Genomic DNA, 19,223 nt, shown 5'->3' on the forward strand with positions numbered 1-19,223 from the left:
TCATCCCATTGTGAGTGCAACTGGAGCTTGTTTGAGTCCATCCACACAAAGAAAAGAAACAGAATGACTCAAAAACGGCTAATGACCTTGTTTATGTGCACTATTAATCTTAAGTTGCGCATAAAAAAAGCACAGAGTTCAGAACTACCTAGTCCACTTGATCTAGATGAGATAGATCCTTATTCTGATTGGACAGCACAAGAGCTAGGTCCATTGTTTACATCAGATGAGATCACTGATTTGGACAGGCAAGCCATGGAGGGGGATGCTGGAACTGATTTTCATTTCACAATGGATGACATTGAGGACAAGGACGAGGACGATAATGATTCAGGCTTAGAGGATGAGGCATTACCAGTGCCACATATAGGAGGAGATGCATCCTCTTCCAGGACACCGAGCGAGGAGGCACAACCACAGAGTTCACAGTCACGCAACTCACGCCCTATCCCAGTGCGGGGCACTTCTTTGAGGACTAGACCCCCTCGCTTTCCTGCTAGTGCAACTGAAAAGAGGAAGATGTGATTGTATTGAATCTTGATGTATTTAGACTTTTAGTATTTACTTCTAGTTTGACAAATTGAAACTATTTACTATTTTGCTTCTTACCATGAGCATTCCGCATGAGAATGCAATTTTGTATGCACTATGCATTTATATATATCTAAACTCTGCTTGTTTCTTTTGTATTCTCTTTAATTAACTTATTAGATGCATCTTCTCATTAAATTTTGCAAAATAAATGTATTTTTAATTAAATTTCAGCAGTTTTTTTAGGTTCCCAAGTTTTCCTGAGTTTTTTTTTTAAATTGCCCAGTTTTTCCCGATTAAACTTTTGGAAGGCTTGGCGAGTTTTTGCCTTTGGCGAGTTTTCCAACTATGGCCACTTCCACAAGCTTCAAAGGAAACAGTCTCCTTTGAATTTTTGTTCTTATTAAAAAGCGTTTCCTGATGTTGTAGCCTAAGTCTACTTCTTACTCTAGCAGGAGGATGCAGCTTCCTTGACCCTTGCATACTCTTTTCATTTGTCTCTCCTCTGATTTAAAGGTGCTTTTATTAAGAACATAAATCCAACAACTCCAATAGTGTCATTAATGTTCAGTGTCCTCAATAATCCAACCTGCCCTGAATTTTCAGCTATTGCAAATGCCAACATGAAAAATATAGACAACCAACCTATGGACTTTTTACTTATGTTTTTTTTTTCTTTATTTTTGCTACAGATAGCAGATGCAGAAATACATTTAATATTAATCAGCATTATTTCCTGATGTTGAAACCGTGGCAAACCAAAAAGCATACCCATAATGGAGACAATTGGACCAGGATCAGGGCCTGAGGTGAGTGAAACAATAACATAGTGTTCAGCTACTTCTTTTAATTATAAACCTTACAAAAGCAGCATTACAAATTTAATTGTAAAAAAAAAAAAAAAAAAAATTCTTCCTTCGGTCATAAATACCATGCTTGAGTATATTGGACTAGGACTGGGACCACATGGCTGCTAAAGGCGGGATTTGTAATATGTATTTTATATAAAAATACATTATTTTATCTGAATTAAAACACAATTTTAACAAACATCAACATCTATTAGAGGATCTTAGCTACATACATGAAAACTATATCAAACACCAAGGACTATAGCAGATTTTTTCATATTTAAAATCAAAATTTCAAGAAATAATCATATGCTTGACAAAATACATATGAGATAGCCCAATGATTCACAATGATACTTAAAGATACCCAAATGTTTAAAAAGATATTATAGAAGTCTCATTTTGCATGCACAACAGATACTTCAATCAACATCAAGATCATTAAAATCAAATTTTCAAGCCATTCTGTAACAGGCTCTTGAAATAGGCATTAAAAGTCACCCAAGTACCTTAAATAAATAATCATATGCTTGACAAAATACATATGAGATAGCCAAATGATTCACAAAGATACTTAAAGATACCCAGATGTTTGAAAAGGATATTGTAGAAATCTCATTTTGCATGCACAACAGATACCTCAATCAACATCGAGATCATTAAAATCAAAATTTCCAAGCCAATCTGTAATAGGCTCTTAAAATAGGCATTAAAAGTCACCCAAGTACCTTTCCCAAATTTTGCATGCACAACAGATACTTCAATCAACATCGAGATCATTAAAATCAAATTTTCAAGCCCCTCTGTAATAGGTTCTTGAAATAGGCATTAAAAGTCACCCAAGTACCTTTCCCATTCAAGTGTTACACAGCAATAATACAATGCATGTAATTTGGATTCAAGTTATACCAGCAAGAGACTGGAATATTAGTCTTTTCACCTGAAGGGTATCTCAAATTATGCTTTAATGAAGCTGTGAAAAGACAATCCTAGTTTAGCTACATAAATAGTTGCACTCTGATCTATGGTCGCTGTCTCTTCTTTCGAATTTAAACTAACAAAACAGCTGGATGAGAAGCTTTAAAAGCTGGTTTAGGAGAGCATCCTGTTAGCATGAATGCTGATGATACTATATTGGGGGAGTATCCTAAGCATTGGAGAGTATTGATATGTTACATTCATGACTGTGTTTGTCATTGATATCAACATAGCAGTGTTTCTATAGAAGATGGAAGAATAGCAGTCAGAGATCTTATGTTGCGCAATAACTGAGAAAGGGTTAAGTGATGCGCAGTTATGGACATCCTGAGAGTGTCTTGATGACGTGGTTAAGAGGACGAAGTCTGAATCGAAGGTGTACGGCAGTTGTATATCATTTACTGTGAGCAGTGCAGAAAAAGAGCATCTGTCTGGCAGTGTCTGATGTTTGCATTATATCTTTTAGCCAAGATATAATAAGGTGATGCGCAGTCAGCCAGCGACAGAAGATAGTCAGGTGATGACGTCAGCAAGTGCGCAATACCTAGAGTCACACATGTAAATTTTTGCATAGACTGTGAGCCAACAGTATTATTGTAATTGTAATTAATTATATATCTTATTTTAATCAATTAGGAAAGCCCTAAGGCCAACTGAAGGAATTATTATGAAGGTATGGTATAAAGGAAAGATGTTTTCCTTAATTGTAATGTGTGATTTGAAGCATTGAAGTTGTTGTTGAAGTGTGAATTGTAAAAAGGAGCATAGCATTGACTGAATGCATGTAAGCGATCCAAAAGATTATTGTATGCACAGTCCGTGATCTGGTTACAAGGTGAGAAGGAGCAGAAGTTTGGTTGACATGACAAAAATAGAGGAAGGAAGTACAATTCAGTTCTATTAATCTACAAGGAATAATACAGAGATCATTTGGACAGTGGGTTCGTTGCTCTTGCCCTCAAAGCTGTTTGGGCAGTGGGTCCAGCTGTCTTCCACAACTCCTAATAGGGTTGGAATCTCCTAACAAGGATTCAAAGTCCCCTAATAGGGACTCATATGTACTAAATGTTATAACAAACTCCTAACAGAGTCTATCCTCCAACAAGCAATATTTATATTAGTACATCATCTTGTGGGTACCATCCCCACTGAGGTTTTCCCTCTGATCAAGGGTTTTCCTAGTTAACATATCTGGTGTTATTGTGTATGAGTATCTTGTTGTGGTTTCAGTTTACATTACTCATATGGTTAAGATTGTTTAAAGTTGTTATTGGTAATATTATTCGTATAACTGATCCACACCCCCCCCCCCCCCAACTCTGTTATATCAGTGGACTATATATTATAACACATCCTCCCAAAAGCAATCTAAGCTAGTAGTGGAAGGTTACTCGCCAATAAGGGACAAAAAGTGGCTAAGCGAGAAAATGAATTGGTATGTAAAGGAGGTATAATTATTGAATCAAAATTTTGATTGTATAAGGCACAATCATTGCGAATTCCATTTTGTTGGTGCAATTAAATATTCGGTAATTACAATTTTACTTAGATTACATAGTAGTTTGCATATGAGACACCTAGGGTTTGCACTTTTATTCGCAAATGGTATAGGATAAATTCCACTTTAGGTGTTGATAGCAGAGTTGTCGGAAACTCCTTTGTCCTTCCTTAGGCTCTCGTATCCCCGTATCCAATTTGGCAAAAAACATATCTGATATTGCCTGAATACACATCAAATATTGTACCCATGTCTGCCTAAAAAAACTTGATTTTCCAACCATGCCAAATACTATGGGATTTGACTTTTTAAAAGATTTGACATAAATCTTTCTAAATTTGATTTCAAAAAAAAACTTTATTAAGGCAAAAAATTTTAAATGATTTAAATTTTAAACAAAACCTCCACAAAATGAGAAAGACAAATAAAATGTTTTTCTACTTCAGCAACCCATTTTTTGGGTTATCTTCTAATGCAACTCTACTATGTTTACATATTGTGAAGCATTAAATTAACTTATAAATATTTATGTGTCAATATCGCTTTTGAAGTAATGAAAATCTCCTTAAATAACTTTAAAACTATGTTAATATATGTGTATGTTTTATTTATTACTGCTGTGTCCAGCCATATTCATATTGGTGGTCTTGAAAAATGGCTGCATCCATACCCAATACCGTATCTGTATTTGTATCTGTATCCATGCAACTTTGGTTGATAGTAGTTATCACATTCCACTTTATGTGTTGATCTCAACTTTTAGTGCACTTGTCACATTATCATGCTCCACATGTTGCACATATTTATTCGTGCAATAAAGGATGATCTGTCTTTGGTGGTCATGTAATTACACCTTGTGTGGGTGATAACTTATCTACTCCTTATCATAGTCTCTTATTTCCTATATAAGTAGGGGCATCTACATTGGATGATCAATTCCAGTGAAATCAATTCAAGCCATCAGTTATGAAATTGTAATGCAGTTGATAAGGTCTATTAGCGATCATTCTTGCATCTCATTGCAATTGTCTTGCCATTATCTTGTGGAAGTTAATCTTGGTCTTTCATTTGATCTTGGGGGTGTTGTAGAGTCACCTAAAACTCTAACACATTTAAATACACTCGCTGATTGTGAAGCAAGTAGGGGAGCTGTTCATGCTTCATTACCACCAAATATAGCCATAAGGTCGGCTCTTTTTACAATCTAAGTCTACTATAGCACATAAACCCCTTTAAATCTCATTACATATAAATATATGTGTTAATATTGGATTTACAATCGTGCCTATAAGGCTTCAATTGTTAAGTAGGTGGTAGGTTGTTGCACATTGATATGTATGATCTAAAGATCCCGGCAGAATACAATATGCTAGGAATATTGCTTAGGCTTTGTAAGAATTATTTAAGTTTACAGGTATGGCAGTAGTGATGTACTATACTGTTATAAAGTATGGTATTGGATATTTTTGCTATCTAGTTTATGACTAGGAACTCAATTTCATATGGAAAGTCACACAAGCATTGTAAGAAGTTACAAATGGTTGGAGACCTATTCTTGGACAAACATTTGCAATGAAAATTCTCCTACTGAGGTCCTATAGCCTTAGACTTTGATAGAGGCCCTACATTTTGCTAAGGGTGTATTGGAATCTCTAATAGGTCACAAGTCACCACATCAAAGTTACTACTCATGGTATAGCATCTGGGCACATTCCACTATGCCCAATACGGATACAACATGGCACAAATATGCATCAGACTTTGTACCCACATGTGCCCCAAAAAACTTGATTCACCAACTAGACTAGGTATTGGGTGATTTGATAAAATGAAATTTTTTAAAAGAAAACTTCAATTTTTCTAAAATTAAATTGTGCAGAAAAATGTATGAACACAACCTAAATCGAATAATGAAGAGAAATAAATAAATAAATTGTATTCGCAGCCCAATTTTTCACTTCCTCACCTTTGCACTCATATTCTTCACTTATTTCAAACAATTATATCAAACACGTCATTTCTTTATCTATTATCAACTCTAAATTATTGTTGCTATTTCTATAACTATTACTTTTGCCACCACACTCACCCTTTCTCCATAGATAAAGCAAGGGGCAGCTAGAGAGCCTATTGGTCAAGCAAAGTCAAAGCTGGGGGCAGAGGTGAAAGCTGAAGCATAGCCTGCTCGAGTGGGCCTTATTATTCTCCCCCATTTCGCCATTCTCTTGGTTATGGGGGTGGCGATGAAGCAGTCGAGTGCGCACAATCATCTATCTTATCCTCCTTAAATCCAAAAATATTCTCCTCTCCAATTTCATTATGTATCCTTATCTAGTGCCACAAATACCAATACCAAATTTTATGTATAACTTCAACTAATTTCCCTTTCACTAGACTCTTCATCCTCTATAGCTCTAAAGGAAGTCTTTTGACCTACATTTGGTTTAGTTTATTCCACAAATTCCATTGCTACTTCCAACTATACTAAGCAGATACTTCTTATTCCTACAAACTCCACCAATTTTACTTTGTGGCTTTTGTACCATATTTTATGTATGACTCCTTTTGCAATCTCTTCACTCTTTCAAATACAACTTTTATTATCAAATTTCTTCACTACAACCATATGCCAACTCACTATTCTTGCTTCTCTTTGCAACTTCTTCATGCAATTACATTCTCTAAACAATACTAACTCAAAATTGTTTTAGACTCATTGAGTTGTTGTTGGCATTGATTGTCATTGATGTGAAAACTTTCATACCAACACTTTAACAGTATCAATTAGTTGTTGGCAAAATGGGGTATATCTTGTTGTTCTTTGATATATCAACATGAATTTTTGTTGAGTATTTTTTATGTTCAAGAAAGGTTTCAAGGACAAGCATACTTATTCTATCAAGTGCTCTATATATACAATAATACTCTTGTATGATTTTGGTGCTGGCAATTCCTATCAAATTCTCGTGATTGTTGATGTACTTCTCATTCGACGGTTTCAATGTTTTTGGCTATAGCATATTATGGACATCTTTTAGTTGGTAGCAACTGTAATTTGATGGCTTCATCTTTTGGTCTTGATTGTTGCGTTTAGATGGCCTTGGTAAATGTAATATGAATTGTGATGTCTTAAGTACAACATGTTTGGAGGTTGTGGTGTAACATGGTTCTTATGTATGTCCTAGATTTAGGATCAATGCTTTGCATTAAATGTAAATGCAATATTTGTTGCATCAGTGTTGTCATGCACTTGGTTTGAAGCCGACATATGTAAGACCAATTATTGGTATAAACAAATAACCTCTTTGTAAACGAAGTAGTAGAAGTAAAAGTAATTGTGATACAATTGATTTGGTAGTAAGCATTTTATGTGGGTTGCACACAAAGTGACTATGAATCCACGCGAAGGAGGTCCGTGCAAAGCAGTGTGTTGACCTCTGTAGTAGATTTTATCCCTTTTCATATCTACTATAAATAAGCCTTAGTATATAGACAGTGAGCCTTATTGTATCCACAATAAGCCCTATTGGCAATAAGCCTTAATAATCTAGTAGTGAGCAGTCTTGAAGTGAGTCGTTGTAAAAATCACCATATCAGTGTCACCTTAACAAGTGTTTTTACATTTCATGAGAATTAGCTTCTCTATGGGTTTTAATCGTCTATTTCCACATAAATCCTAGTGATTTTTATATCAGTGTTCCTATGTTCTTAATGCTTACATTTTATGTGTATGTCCAATGTGCTTAACCAACAAATCTGAATTTGTTTACATAATTAATTATAAGTCCACAAAAGAAAAGTTTTAAAAGTTGTGTGGGAATAACTAATTCAACCCCCTCTCAATTACTCGACCTCCTCAACAATTGGTATCAGAGCTTAGTCCCTTGCAGATAGAACTTAACCACTTGAGGAACATCTTGGATTTTTTAATAGATGGAAGGAGAAAAGTTCGCTAAGGAAGATTGGCAAGTCATGTTGAGTGACTTTGAAGGTACAAAATTAGAAAATGAGGAGCTAAAAGAAAACTTGAAGGAAGCAAATGCTTGCATTGCAAAGCTAAGAGATCAATTAAGAAGTTCAAAGCAACATATAAGGAGGTCAATCAAGAAGTCAATTTTAGACAAAGTTGCAGCTTTGGAAAAAGAACTAAAAGACTTCGAGAAACAAAAGACATTGATACAAATGTGAATTAGGAGCTAAGAGAGAAGATAGTTGATCTTGTGCGTAAGCTGGAAGAACTCGAAGGGGAGAATTTCACAAAGCTAGTTGGAGATACAAATCAAAGAATGCTTGGTTGGCAACGATGGAACTGAAAATGGCAATGGAAGAATGGAAAGAGACTTGAGAGAATTTCAAGAAGATGATCAAAAAGAGTTTAGAACAAAATGAAAAACTAGAGATGGAACTAAAGAAGTTGAGGTCACGAGATCTTCTTGTTATGAACCATAAGGTCATGAGGTCCAATCTCCCCAACCCACATGGCACTAGAGGATATGTCGTGCCAACATCACTAATCACGTTAAAATGCTTACACTATAGTTTATTGAGTGCATTATACATGATTCCTGCAATCTAAAAAAAATTAAATAAGAAAATCAAAAAAAGAAGTTGAATCCTGATAGCAATATCACAAAGAAGTTGAGATCAAAAACAAAGGCATGTGAGAGCAATGCTATCTTAGATCAATTAGCATCCTCTCAAAAAGGATTCAAGGATAAAGAAGGAGATCCATGAAGAGCAATGTGTTGATCTTAGTAGTGGAATCTATCCCTTTTCATATCTATTAAGCAATAAGCCTTGTTGTATCAATAATGAGCCTTATTGTATCAATGGTGAGCCCTATTGGTAGTGATCATTAATATTCTTGTAGTGAACCCTATTATACCTGTAGTGAGCAATACCAACAGCCACTATGAATATCACCATACCAAGTATCACCTCAACAGATGCTTTCACATTTCATGACAATTAGCTTCTTTTTGGTTTTTTCCATCTTGGGTTTTCATGTAAATCTTGGTGTTCTTTGTGTTGGTGTTTCTATGTTCTTAATATTTACATTTCATGTGGATGTCTAGTGTGTTTAACCGACAGCTCTAAAGTTGTTTATACTATTGATTGTGAGTAATCACAGACTCACTGCCACATTCTCCTTCAATTTCACCTCACAATATTGCTATAGGCCTTTAATCTCATCTCTACTTCTTTCATCTCGATCATTCTCATCAATCTTTATATCTTCAATTTTGTCTTCTAGATGACTACTATTGTTACATTTGTTCCCAATTTTTAACTACCACAAGTTATCCATCTTTATCTACCTCATTTCTCTTAATATTTGTTCATTCAAAATCTTACCATTCTAAATACTACCATTTGAGCAGCCCCAAAGGTACTAGTATTACTAAACCTTCACAAATCATACGTTCTTGATTCTTTTTGAAACCATCAAATTTGAACCCTACTAATCTATTTACATTGCATGCCTCTTAAACCTTCTTCCATTTGATTCTTTCCAAACAAACAGCTTGGTCTTCCCAATCATCTAATCCTTCACTTTCCTCCCAAGTACACAAATTTCATGTCTTTTCCTTCATCATTGGAACCAATTCTATCCTTTCCCTTCACTTTCTTGAATGCTTTTAAATCTATCTAAAAGATTCTTTTCCACGCTAAGCATTGCTTCTACTTTGTCCAAAACATCATCATCTTCAAACTCCTCTTGATCTTCTTTAAGTTTTTCATTCTTTTGAATTCTCCTTGAAATAGATCAACTCCACTCACTACCCAAAATCTCTCACCACTCATTGTTAGTATCATCAAGCACTACCCCACTTTACACTAATTTGATCTGGACTGTTGAATTTCCTCCTCTTGATTTTTATCATTTCTTCTTCATTGTTGCTTGCATCCAAACCTAGCTTTCTTTGTTCACCTTTTGCAATTTATCTAATCTACTTGGAACATCATTTATTATAAACTCTATCATTTGGCATTGATTTTAAGAGAGAGACATGGTGGTAGGGCAAGATGTCTCCTATGATTGGAGATGTCTTTGTAGCTATCTTCAACATGAGATTCATCTACTTGCAATTGTAATACACAAGTTTAAATGGTCTTGACACATGAAACTAAACGTGTAAATGGAATTAAATCACACAAGATTATAATAAGAAAAACATAGTAAATTAAACCCTCAACTCTAAGCTTATAGCTAATATTTGATCTCAAACTTGGACAACTATTTGGTGAAGCCCTCTTTAAAAGTTAACTAAATATTTGCCTATGTAAACAGTGGTATGAATAACAAAAATCTATTTTCTATAATTCACGGGTTAAACTCTATTTTACTTACTCTCTATACCTCTATGCTACGGAAATGCTCTTGAGCTTCAAAAAATAGTGTATATGTCTCCTATATTTGGAGATGTCTCTGTAGCTGTCTTCAACATAAGACTCGTCTATTTGCAATGGTAATACACGTGTTTAAATGTGTCTTGACACATGAAACTAAAACTGTAAATGAATTGAACCACAGGAGTTTATAATAAGAAAAATATAGTAAATTAAACCCTAAACTTTAAACTTAGCTAATATTTGATCTCAGACTTGGAGACTATTTGGTAACTGCCCTATTAATAAAGTTAACTGTATATTTGTTTATGTAAACAGTAGTGTAAATAAACAACAAAAATATATTTTCTATAATTCAGGAGACAAACTCTATTTTATTTACTCTCTATATCTCTATGATATGGAAAAGCCCTAAAGCTTTGAAAAAATAGTTTGTCTCTTTTTTAAAAAATTTATATACTTTTTCTTTTTCAAAATCCAATTTTTTCCTCCTAGTACTTTTGGTTTGCTTCTCTTGCTCTTCATCCTGATGATGGATCACGTAGTGTGATTCGAAACGTTGATGGTAAAAATCTTAACACAATCAAATCCAGAAACATATCAATACAATATAATAGATTGTGGAAATTTGTTCTCTTTAATTTTTTTCATGTTATGGTTTATACCATAGCATACTTTCCAGCAATACTCAAAATCAATATTTACTCAACAAGCCACAAACAGGAATAAAATTAGATTACTCAAAAAAGGATAAAACTCAAGGAAAAATGCATCTTTTCCAACCAAAGCAGCCCATTACAATTTTTTTTTTTTCACATTCCCTCTGATTTCTTTTTATTTCTGTTTTTTATTCTCAATAATTTCTGTTGGCACTCCACTTTTTTCGTACGCTGCATTCGATAAGAAGTTTTGCTACTAACATGCGTACTAGCATTTCTTTTTATTTTATTTTGAACATTCCTTTTTAAGTCTCAGAGATGTAAGTCCCTGAAAAAGAAAACCATCCCCAGGATGTCCCCAAAACTTCCCAAAAAATTAAAAGGACAAGACAAGGAGTTTCATCCATTTCCCCGAGTCCCAAGGACGTCACCCAAACCAATTGGAGTACATTCCTATGGAATATAGCAAATTTCATAATCCGTGTTTGCGAGATAAACTATGAATAACTTGAGCAAAATACTAAGCTGCAAGACAATGGGACCCATGATATGTATTAGAAAAGCCATCTAAGACTACTTCACGCTGAGTTAAACATGACTTACCAAGCAGAACATAACAATGTACTTTATCAAAGGTCTTGAGGCTTCAGAACAGGCTCGAGAGATATTAAATATTCTTACCAATGTTCGTAAAAAAAGATCTAGCAGCAGACAAACAGATGTCAAAATACAGATCTAAAGAAAGGTCCACATTTCAAAAATTAAGTTTCAACATTTAACCCAAACACACAAGCAGCCCCCAAAGCATAGCCCTTAATAGCATTTGAAGAGGTGACAATGGTTTCAAACCTGAGGAAGCCTAATAATAAAATGTTAAAATTGGGTAATTACCGCATCATTTGCTCAGTTTGGTGTAAACCCAACAAATTTATCGTGATGCAAGTCTCTGCACATGTAATTAAGCACCAACCAAATGCCCAACTATATATATATATATATATATATATATATATAATTTGAACCTCACTAACAACATTTGAGATAACCGTTCAGGGGTATTTGGTATAACGTCAATCGTAAAAAAAGTGTAATAACCATGCTCGTGTTCAATTCTCATTAACTGGAATAGGAAGACATAAACTTTTACAACAATCTTAGGATGCATTCAAGCAAATGTTTACAGATCGTGAATGTGATCCAAGCTTCCCCACAGAACACAAATAAAATGTGGTAAGAAGAAATAACGAATATTTCATAGAATAGGGAAAGAATTTATACGAATGGATGAATATCCAACCTGCATATTGCATTTGACGAGATCAAGAGGAGTTACACCAGTATGGGTGAGACCGCAACTGAGGATGCCTCCCATGGTACAAGCTGCATAGAAAGCAGGGGAATACATGGCGATCTTCCCGGGCTCGCTGGGAGCAGGTACCACAAATGTCTTGCGAGGATTGACATTGACCGTCTGTTTCTCTGTCACAACCACACCACTTTTCTCCATCCAAAGATCAGATACAAATGAGGAAGGGCCTCTCAGAGCACCCACCGAAGATGAACAAGAAGAATATAGATAACTCGGAAGCATTGTTGACATTTTGCCTTGCTCTGGATATGTTGTCATATCTACGCACCGAAAGAGATCAAATGGCAAAATACCTAAATGTCAATGCTTCTCTTTTGTTGAGTTGAAGTTTTCAGATTTTTTGGATTTCAGTGGCTTACCATTGCTATACAGTAGGGTTGATGAATGAAGGGCTTTGTTATTTCCAATATCATCTAGTGCTCTAGGGTTGGGAAGGGCTACTGTTACGACTCTTTGCCCCGCCCCTTCATGAACCCAAAACGGTTAGTCCCAAGCTTCGATACTGAACCTTTTTGTTCGAGAAACTATTTGATTGGACTGCATATTTCTATTGCTTACCTTCACTTTGACCCAATGCTCCTAATACAATGGCTACATTGGCGAGTGTGAGCGGGGCACATCATAGTTTGAATTTCCCTGGATTTTGTTCTCCTTAGTGTGAAAGGATTGGTTTTCATTTTGTATTTGCATTCTAAGTGAGTTGGCTTCCATTGATTATCATACATGAGTGGGTTGTATTTACGGACAAATTCTAATTGGATTATACATATCTACGATTGTCATATGTGAGTGCCTTGTATTAATGAAGGGAGGATCCGAGAGCAATAGAAGTAAATGTGTAGCAACATATAGGACTTTGTTTGCATTTCATATATCATTATAATTGTATTTGTGTCTTCATTCATTTCTATCAATCTCATTGAACTAATAACAAGAGTTTTGGTATAAAAGCATTAAGATAAAAGAGAAAGCTTGTGTTGCCAAAAATTATATATTTTCATTTTATTTGTATAATGTGACTTTTTGAAATCAAATATTTTAAAGGTTTTCAAGGTGTGCATTCTATTGGATTTGTAATATATATCAATGGCCAATATCATATGTTGCATTATTGTTTATATGGTTGTTAATGTTTAGAATCATATAACTAGTTGAATAAGACGGAAAGGTTGCTTTCCTGTGATGCATACAAAGGCCAAGTATATTTCAATTATTTCAACTCTATACATCTAATTCAAATGTGAAATTCATGAAGAATTTTTTTAATGTGAGTACAATAATGTTTATTGTGAGTGCATGGGGGGTACTACTATGTTTGTAGTTATTATCAACCTAACATATCAATCAAAATTAAAGCAAATGTGATAATCTCATCATAAGCTGACAAGCGTAATTGTTGGTGTAATTAATTTCTTGTATAATTGTTCTTAACTTAGGATAATGCATTTCATAGTGATTTGTGAAGGGGGCACTTAAGGTATTACATATCATGGTTGTAAAGGAAATTCCACCTTTGCTAGTGTGATCTAATTATCATGTTTTCATATCCACTTATAGTGGAATAGTTAGTCCACCTTTAGTGGAATCATCTATTATTATTTTTATCTACCTTGCATCTCATTGAGTTACGTATCATCCTTGTGTAATTTCTTATCCTATTATCTAACATATATAAGCGAACACATTTACATTATACTCAATTCAATTATGCACTTCAAATTAGTGCATCTTGGTGAGAATGCAATTTATTCTTGTCAATTTCTTCTCTCTTCCTTTTGTATTATTCATTAGGTTCTAGATCTTGGGTTATAAGCTAATTCTTACATGGTATCCAAGTCATGGGAGCATCTTTCAGTATGTCTTCTTGAAGAGATCTTGGTGCATTTGTGATTGGTTTGTTAGTTTTAGGGATAAACAAGTTTATGAAGCATCCTACATGAAATCTGAGCTCACCACCATGTTTGAGAGGTTGATCTGACAAATTTTAACTATAAGTTTACCCATATTGGAAAAAAAAATAGTTTTGGGGCAACAAAGGTAGGAAATCATTTTGCATGGTGTGATCTACATAGGCAATATTGTTTTTCTTTATTTCAAAAAATCATAGTATTTTTTCTATAGTTTAAAATATTATCATTTTGTCAACGTCATGTGAATCTAGTTAGGAGCCAATGAGATACAATCAGTACATATGATTCTATATTAGGAGACTTCAAATCCCTATCAAATCATTACAACCCAGTTAGGAATTGATAGGAAGTCAACTGAAACCACTGTCGAAATTGCTTCAAGATTGTCTTCACTAAACAATCTTTACGATAACATATCCAAGTACACAAAGTAACTAAACAACAACTTATTTCTCAATACAGTTCCTTTGAAGCTCACGATGCATCCACAACATCAATCTCTCCTATGATCTTACACAATTTGTAGCTAAAGCTCACATAACCTAACATACATATGATACATTGTCGCACACACTCTTGTAACGAAGGAAACAAAGTTTCCTTTATACTAAGTGCTAAAATAAGTATGTAATGGGTACCCTAGAAATGCCCAAAAACTGAACTACCTACTGATAAAGATTTTAATATTAATTATTACAGCATTATAACATGTAAAGTCATCCCTTCAAAGTGGCATAAGTATTGGACAAGGCATAAGAATGATACAAGCAAACACCCAATCTGCCTATAGCTAGAAATGCACCCAAATTGCCTATTGATGAAGTTGATAGCAATAAATTCCAAAGGCCAAAACCTAAGGGAATGACGTCTAGAATGTCACAAGAGAGGATAGACGTTCTCTGATGCCAAGAACAGATCTGTAACTCACACATCCATTTTCTTCTCATATTCAACCTGCCTAACGATAGCCACAAACTCTCCTTTTATTCCTACTTCATAGGGTCGACCACTTTTCACAAGCAATGCAAGATAAATAAAATAAAAGGCTAACGGTTACACAACTAGAAAACTACTAAAGTGGGGACATTACAGTCTGCCCCCCTTGAAATTACTTGTCCTTAAGCAATCTCGGTCCTATTTGTTGTAACAATTGCTCACTCTCCCAAGTAGCATCTTCCTCTAGCAAGTCTCTCCATCTGACAAAATATTCTTTAATCACCCTGTTCTACAGAGTCCTTCCCTTGGTATCCAGAATAGCCTCAGGAACAATATGAACTCCCCCTCCTCGTCCAATGGTGGCAAATTTGTAGAAGGCACAACTCTTTAACAGACGACTTTCTTAAGCCTCGACACATGAAACACATTATGCACCTGACTGCCCTCTGGAAGCTCAATCTCATAGGCAACCTCACCCACCCTATGAATCACTCTGTAGGGGCCATAAAACCTAGGCTTCAACTTATCTGCTCTGCTCTTCTTGAGTGATGACTGTCTATATGGTTGTAACCTCAAGTAAACAAAATCCCCAACCTCAAAGTTGCACTTTGTCTGGTGTTGGTTAGCATACAATTTCTACTGATTTTGGGCTTGCTATTTATTCTCCTTGAGCACCCTCAAAATATACTGACTATCTTTTAAGAAATCTTTGGCTTTGGGCACTCTACTATCTCCCAAAACCAGATCCATGAAACTAGGTGCTTCATAACCGTATAGTGCCATGAATGGAGTCATCTTGATGGACATATGATAAGTGGTGTTATAACAGTACTCTCCCATATGTAGCCATTTGACCCAAGCTCTCTATTGTGCAGTCACATAGTTCCTCAAATATCCTTCCACCAATTTATTCGCAATCTCTGTCTACCCATCTATCTGCAGATGATAACTAGTGCTAGGTGTAAGATCTGTGCCACACAATCCAAACAATTCTTGCCAAAAAACACTCATAAATTTACTATCTCAATCACTAACAATGAAACTAGGTATCCCATGTAACCTGAATATCTCTCTGAAGAAAAGATTGACCACCTATGTTGTTGTGTAGGTGGATGGAATAGTAAAGAAGTGAGTAAACTTTGTCAGTCAGTCAACTACCACATAGATGTAATCTCTCCCCTATACTCGTCGTAACCCAGTGATGAAGTCCATAGAAATACTTTTCCATTTTCTATTCGGAATGGGTAAAGGTTGTAACAACCTTGCAGGATGTGTGTGCTCTCCCTTATTTTGTTGATAAACTACACACTCCCTGACATGCTTTTGAACATCATCCTTGAGCCCTTTCCATGTGAACCACTCACGAATCTGCTTGTAGGTCTTAAAGACCCCTAGATGTCCAACTGTAGGTGTATTGTGAAATGCCTTCAGTATTACATCCCTAAATTGTGATGAAGGAACCAAATATATCCTACCCTAGAACTTGATCAATCCATCCACCACCACATAACGATCATCCTGTATGGTGCCTGCAATCATTCCAGAAGCCCAAGTGTCCCTTGCATACTCTGGGGTAATCATATTTCTCCAATCTTTGGTGATCTCAACTAGAGCACAAATATGAAGTCTTTGGGATAAAGCATCTGCTACCACATTCTTCTTACCTTTGAAAAACTCAATGTCAAAGTCATAAGGCTACAATTTCGTAATCCACTTTTGTTGGCTATCATTCAAATCACACTGGCCCATGAAGTATTTGATGCAATTGTGATTAGTCTTGATAACAAACTTCCCACCAACTAGGTAGGATCGAAACTTGGCCAATGCATGCATAATAGCCAACATCTCCCCATCATAGATGGAATAGTTCTTTTCCACTCCACGGAGCTTCCTACTCTCAAAAGCAATGGGATGCTTCTTCTACATCAAGACTGCCCCAATCCCATCACTTGACCCATCAAAATGAAGCTCAAATGGCTTTGTGAAGTCCAGTAGAGCTAATACTGGACATGATGACATTACCTTCTTGAAATGATTGAAGCATCTCTAAGCTACCCCTGTCCATGTGAAGACCCTTTTCCTAGTAAGGTCTGTCAAGGGTGCAGCAGTATGTTAAAATCCCTTAATAAATCTCCTATAAAACCCATAGAGACCAAAGAACCCCTTAAGTTGTGTAAGGCTCGTAGGAGTAGGCCAATCAATAATAGCTCTAATCTTTTCGGGATCTACCCGAACTCCATATGCGTTGATGATATGCCTAAGTTATAGTCACTCAGTCAACCCGAACTCACACTTAGATTCCTTAGCATATAGAGACTCTCTCTCCAAAATGGACAACACCATCTCAAGATGTTGTAAATGATCCTCCCAAGTCTTATTGAAGACCAAAATGTCATCAAAGAAAATCAGGACAAATCTCCTAAGCTACCCCTTGAATACCTGATTCATGCAACTTTGAAATGTAGCAGGGGCATTGGTTAGCCCAAATAGCATAACCAAAAAATCGAAGTGGCCATGGTGACACTAAAAATTTGTCTTCTCAATGTCCTCCACCCTCATCTTGATCTAATGATACCATGACTGTAGATCAATCTTCATAAAAAAGCATGCACTATGCAGCTCATCAATCAGCTCATCTATATGTGGGATGGAATATCTACTCTTAATGGTCTTCTTATTTAATGTCATGTAATTGATCCACATGCACATCATCCCATCCTTCTTCTTTACCAATACTACTACTAAAGCAAAGGGGTTCTTACTAGGCCTGACATGCCCCATCTCCAACAAATCCTTAATCACCTTTTCTATCTCATCCTTGTGTTTCTTAGGATGATAATAGGGAATAATCATAACTGGTTTTGCTCCCTCCTTAAGTTCAATAATATGCTCCATTTCCCTGTCAAGAGGAACCCTATGCAGAATCTCGCCAAAAACTTTAACATGCTTATCAAGTATCTCCTGGATATCTAGTGGATGACTCTTCACCTACGGTTCCTGTGAAGCTAGCATAGTAAAACATTATGTCACAGACTCTACATCATCATGCCAAAATAGTCTCTGCATTCTCCTCAAGGAGATTACTCTACAGTTCCCATCTGAAATTCCTCTAAGTACAACAATTCTGCCTTCATGCTAAAACCTCATCTCCAATTTTGCTAGGTTGAGTGTGAAATTGCCTAGCAAAGCCATCCATGTCCTACCAAGGATGACATCATAGTCTCCCATGTCTACTACATAGAACTCACCCTCCAACTCATAGCCATCTCCAAACCTATGTGAAGATTATATATCTTCTTATTGCATAATAATTTGTCACCATTAGCTATCATGACTCTAAACCCGACATGCTCCTCGATCTGTAAACCTCTCTTGGCTACTAATTGTGCATCTGCGAAATTATGGGTAGCCCCAGTGTCAATGAGTGAGATCATTTTCTACCCCTGGATAGTACCCCTAACCTCAAATGTGATTACCTTTTGAGCCCCCATTAATCATGCCAATGACTTCTTATTCTCAAGAATGTTGCTCTCCTCTATAGTGCTATCCTCATCTAAAACAAAGTGTTGATCTTCCCTCTCTAATTGTGACTCCTTTGTTGAGAAATACTCCATTTGATTTGCCTTAGTGATGTAATACCCCAACCTTGCTTCCAAACCCCAAGCTCTCACAGGGCTACCTTAGGTCAACCACTAGACCCACTAGGTCTTCTTTACACCCTATGCTTACTAGGACCTTGCTCAAGAGATCCTAATCCTTCAGTTGGGGGCACACCAACAAAGTAACATCAAATTTCTTCCTAGCCGACTCCAGTCCACTACTAACCCTCAAGTCCATCTATAGCCCCAAGGGTGCTAGTTCTTCATCCAGGGTTTGCTTAGACTCCTTCTAACATCCATGACTCTAAACAATACTGATTTCATAGGTGCATTCAATCTACTAGGGAAAATACACCAAATTGCTCCAAAAAGGCTACTAGGAATTAGCCCTCCTAAATAGCTGGAAACAAGATTTCTTGAAAAAATTCTTAACAACCCTACAAAAAAATTACATTTATGGATACCCTTTTTAGATTACTTCAAGATTCTATGATTGTTCAACCCCCAAACTATCCGTACAACCAAAGTACAGTTTTAGGCC

The 19,223-nt window shown here is 35.8% G+C and overlaps 1 protein-coding gene across 1 annotated transcript in view; it reads right to left on the reverse strand.

Moving 5' to 3' along the window:
- The window catches only part of LOC149539665 (mitochondrial phosphate carrier protein 3, mitochondrial-like), a 28,122-nt gene extending 15,368 nt beyond the window's left edge, over window positions 1–12,754 (reverse strand). The window contains exon 1 of the mRNA XM_089800886.1: window positions 12,166–12,754. Coding sequence (XP_089657012.1) covers window positions 12,166–12,495 — 330 coding nt within the window. The 5' untranslated portion in view covers window positions 12,496–12,754. The remainder of the gene's footprint in view (window positions 1–12,165) is intronic.
- Window positions 12,755–19,223: the final 6,469 nt, after the last annotated feature.

Source organism: Cupressus sempervirens, chromosome 9 (genome assembly GCF_028749045.1).
Source record: "Cupressus sempervirens isolate cs-2001-9-10 chromosome 9, ASM2874904v1, whole genome shotgun sequence".
NCBI lineage: Eukaryota > Viridiplantae > Streptophyta > Pinopsida > Cupressales > Cupressaceae > Cupressus > Cupressus sempervirens.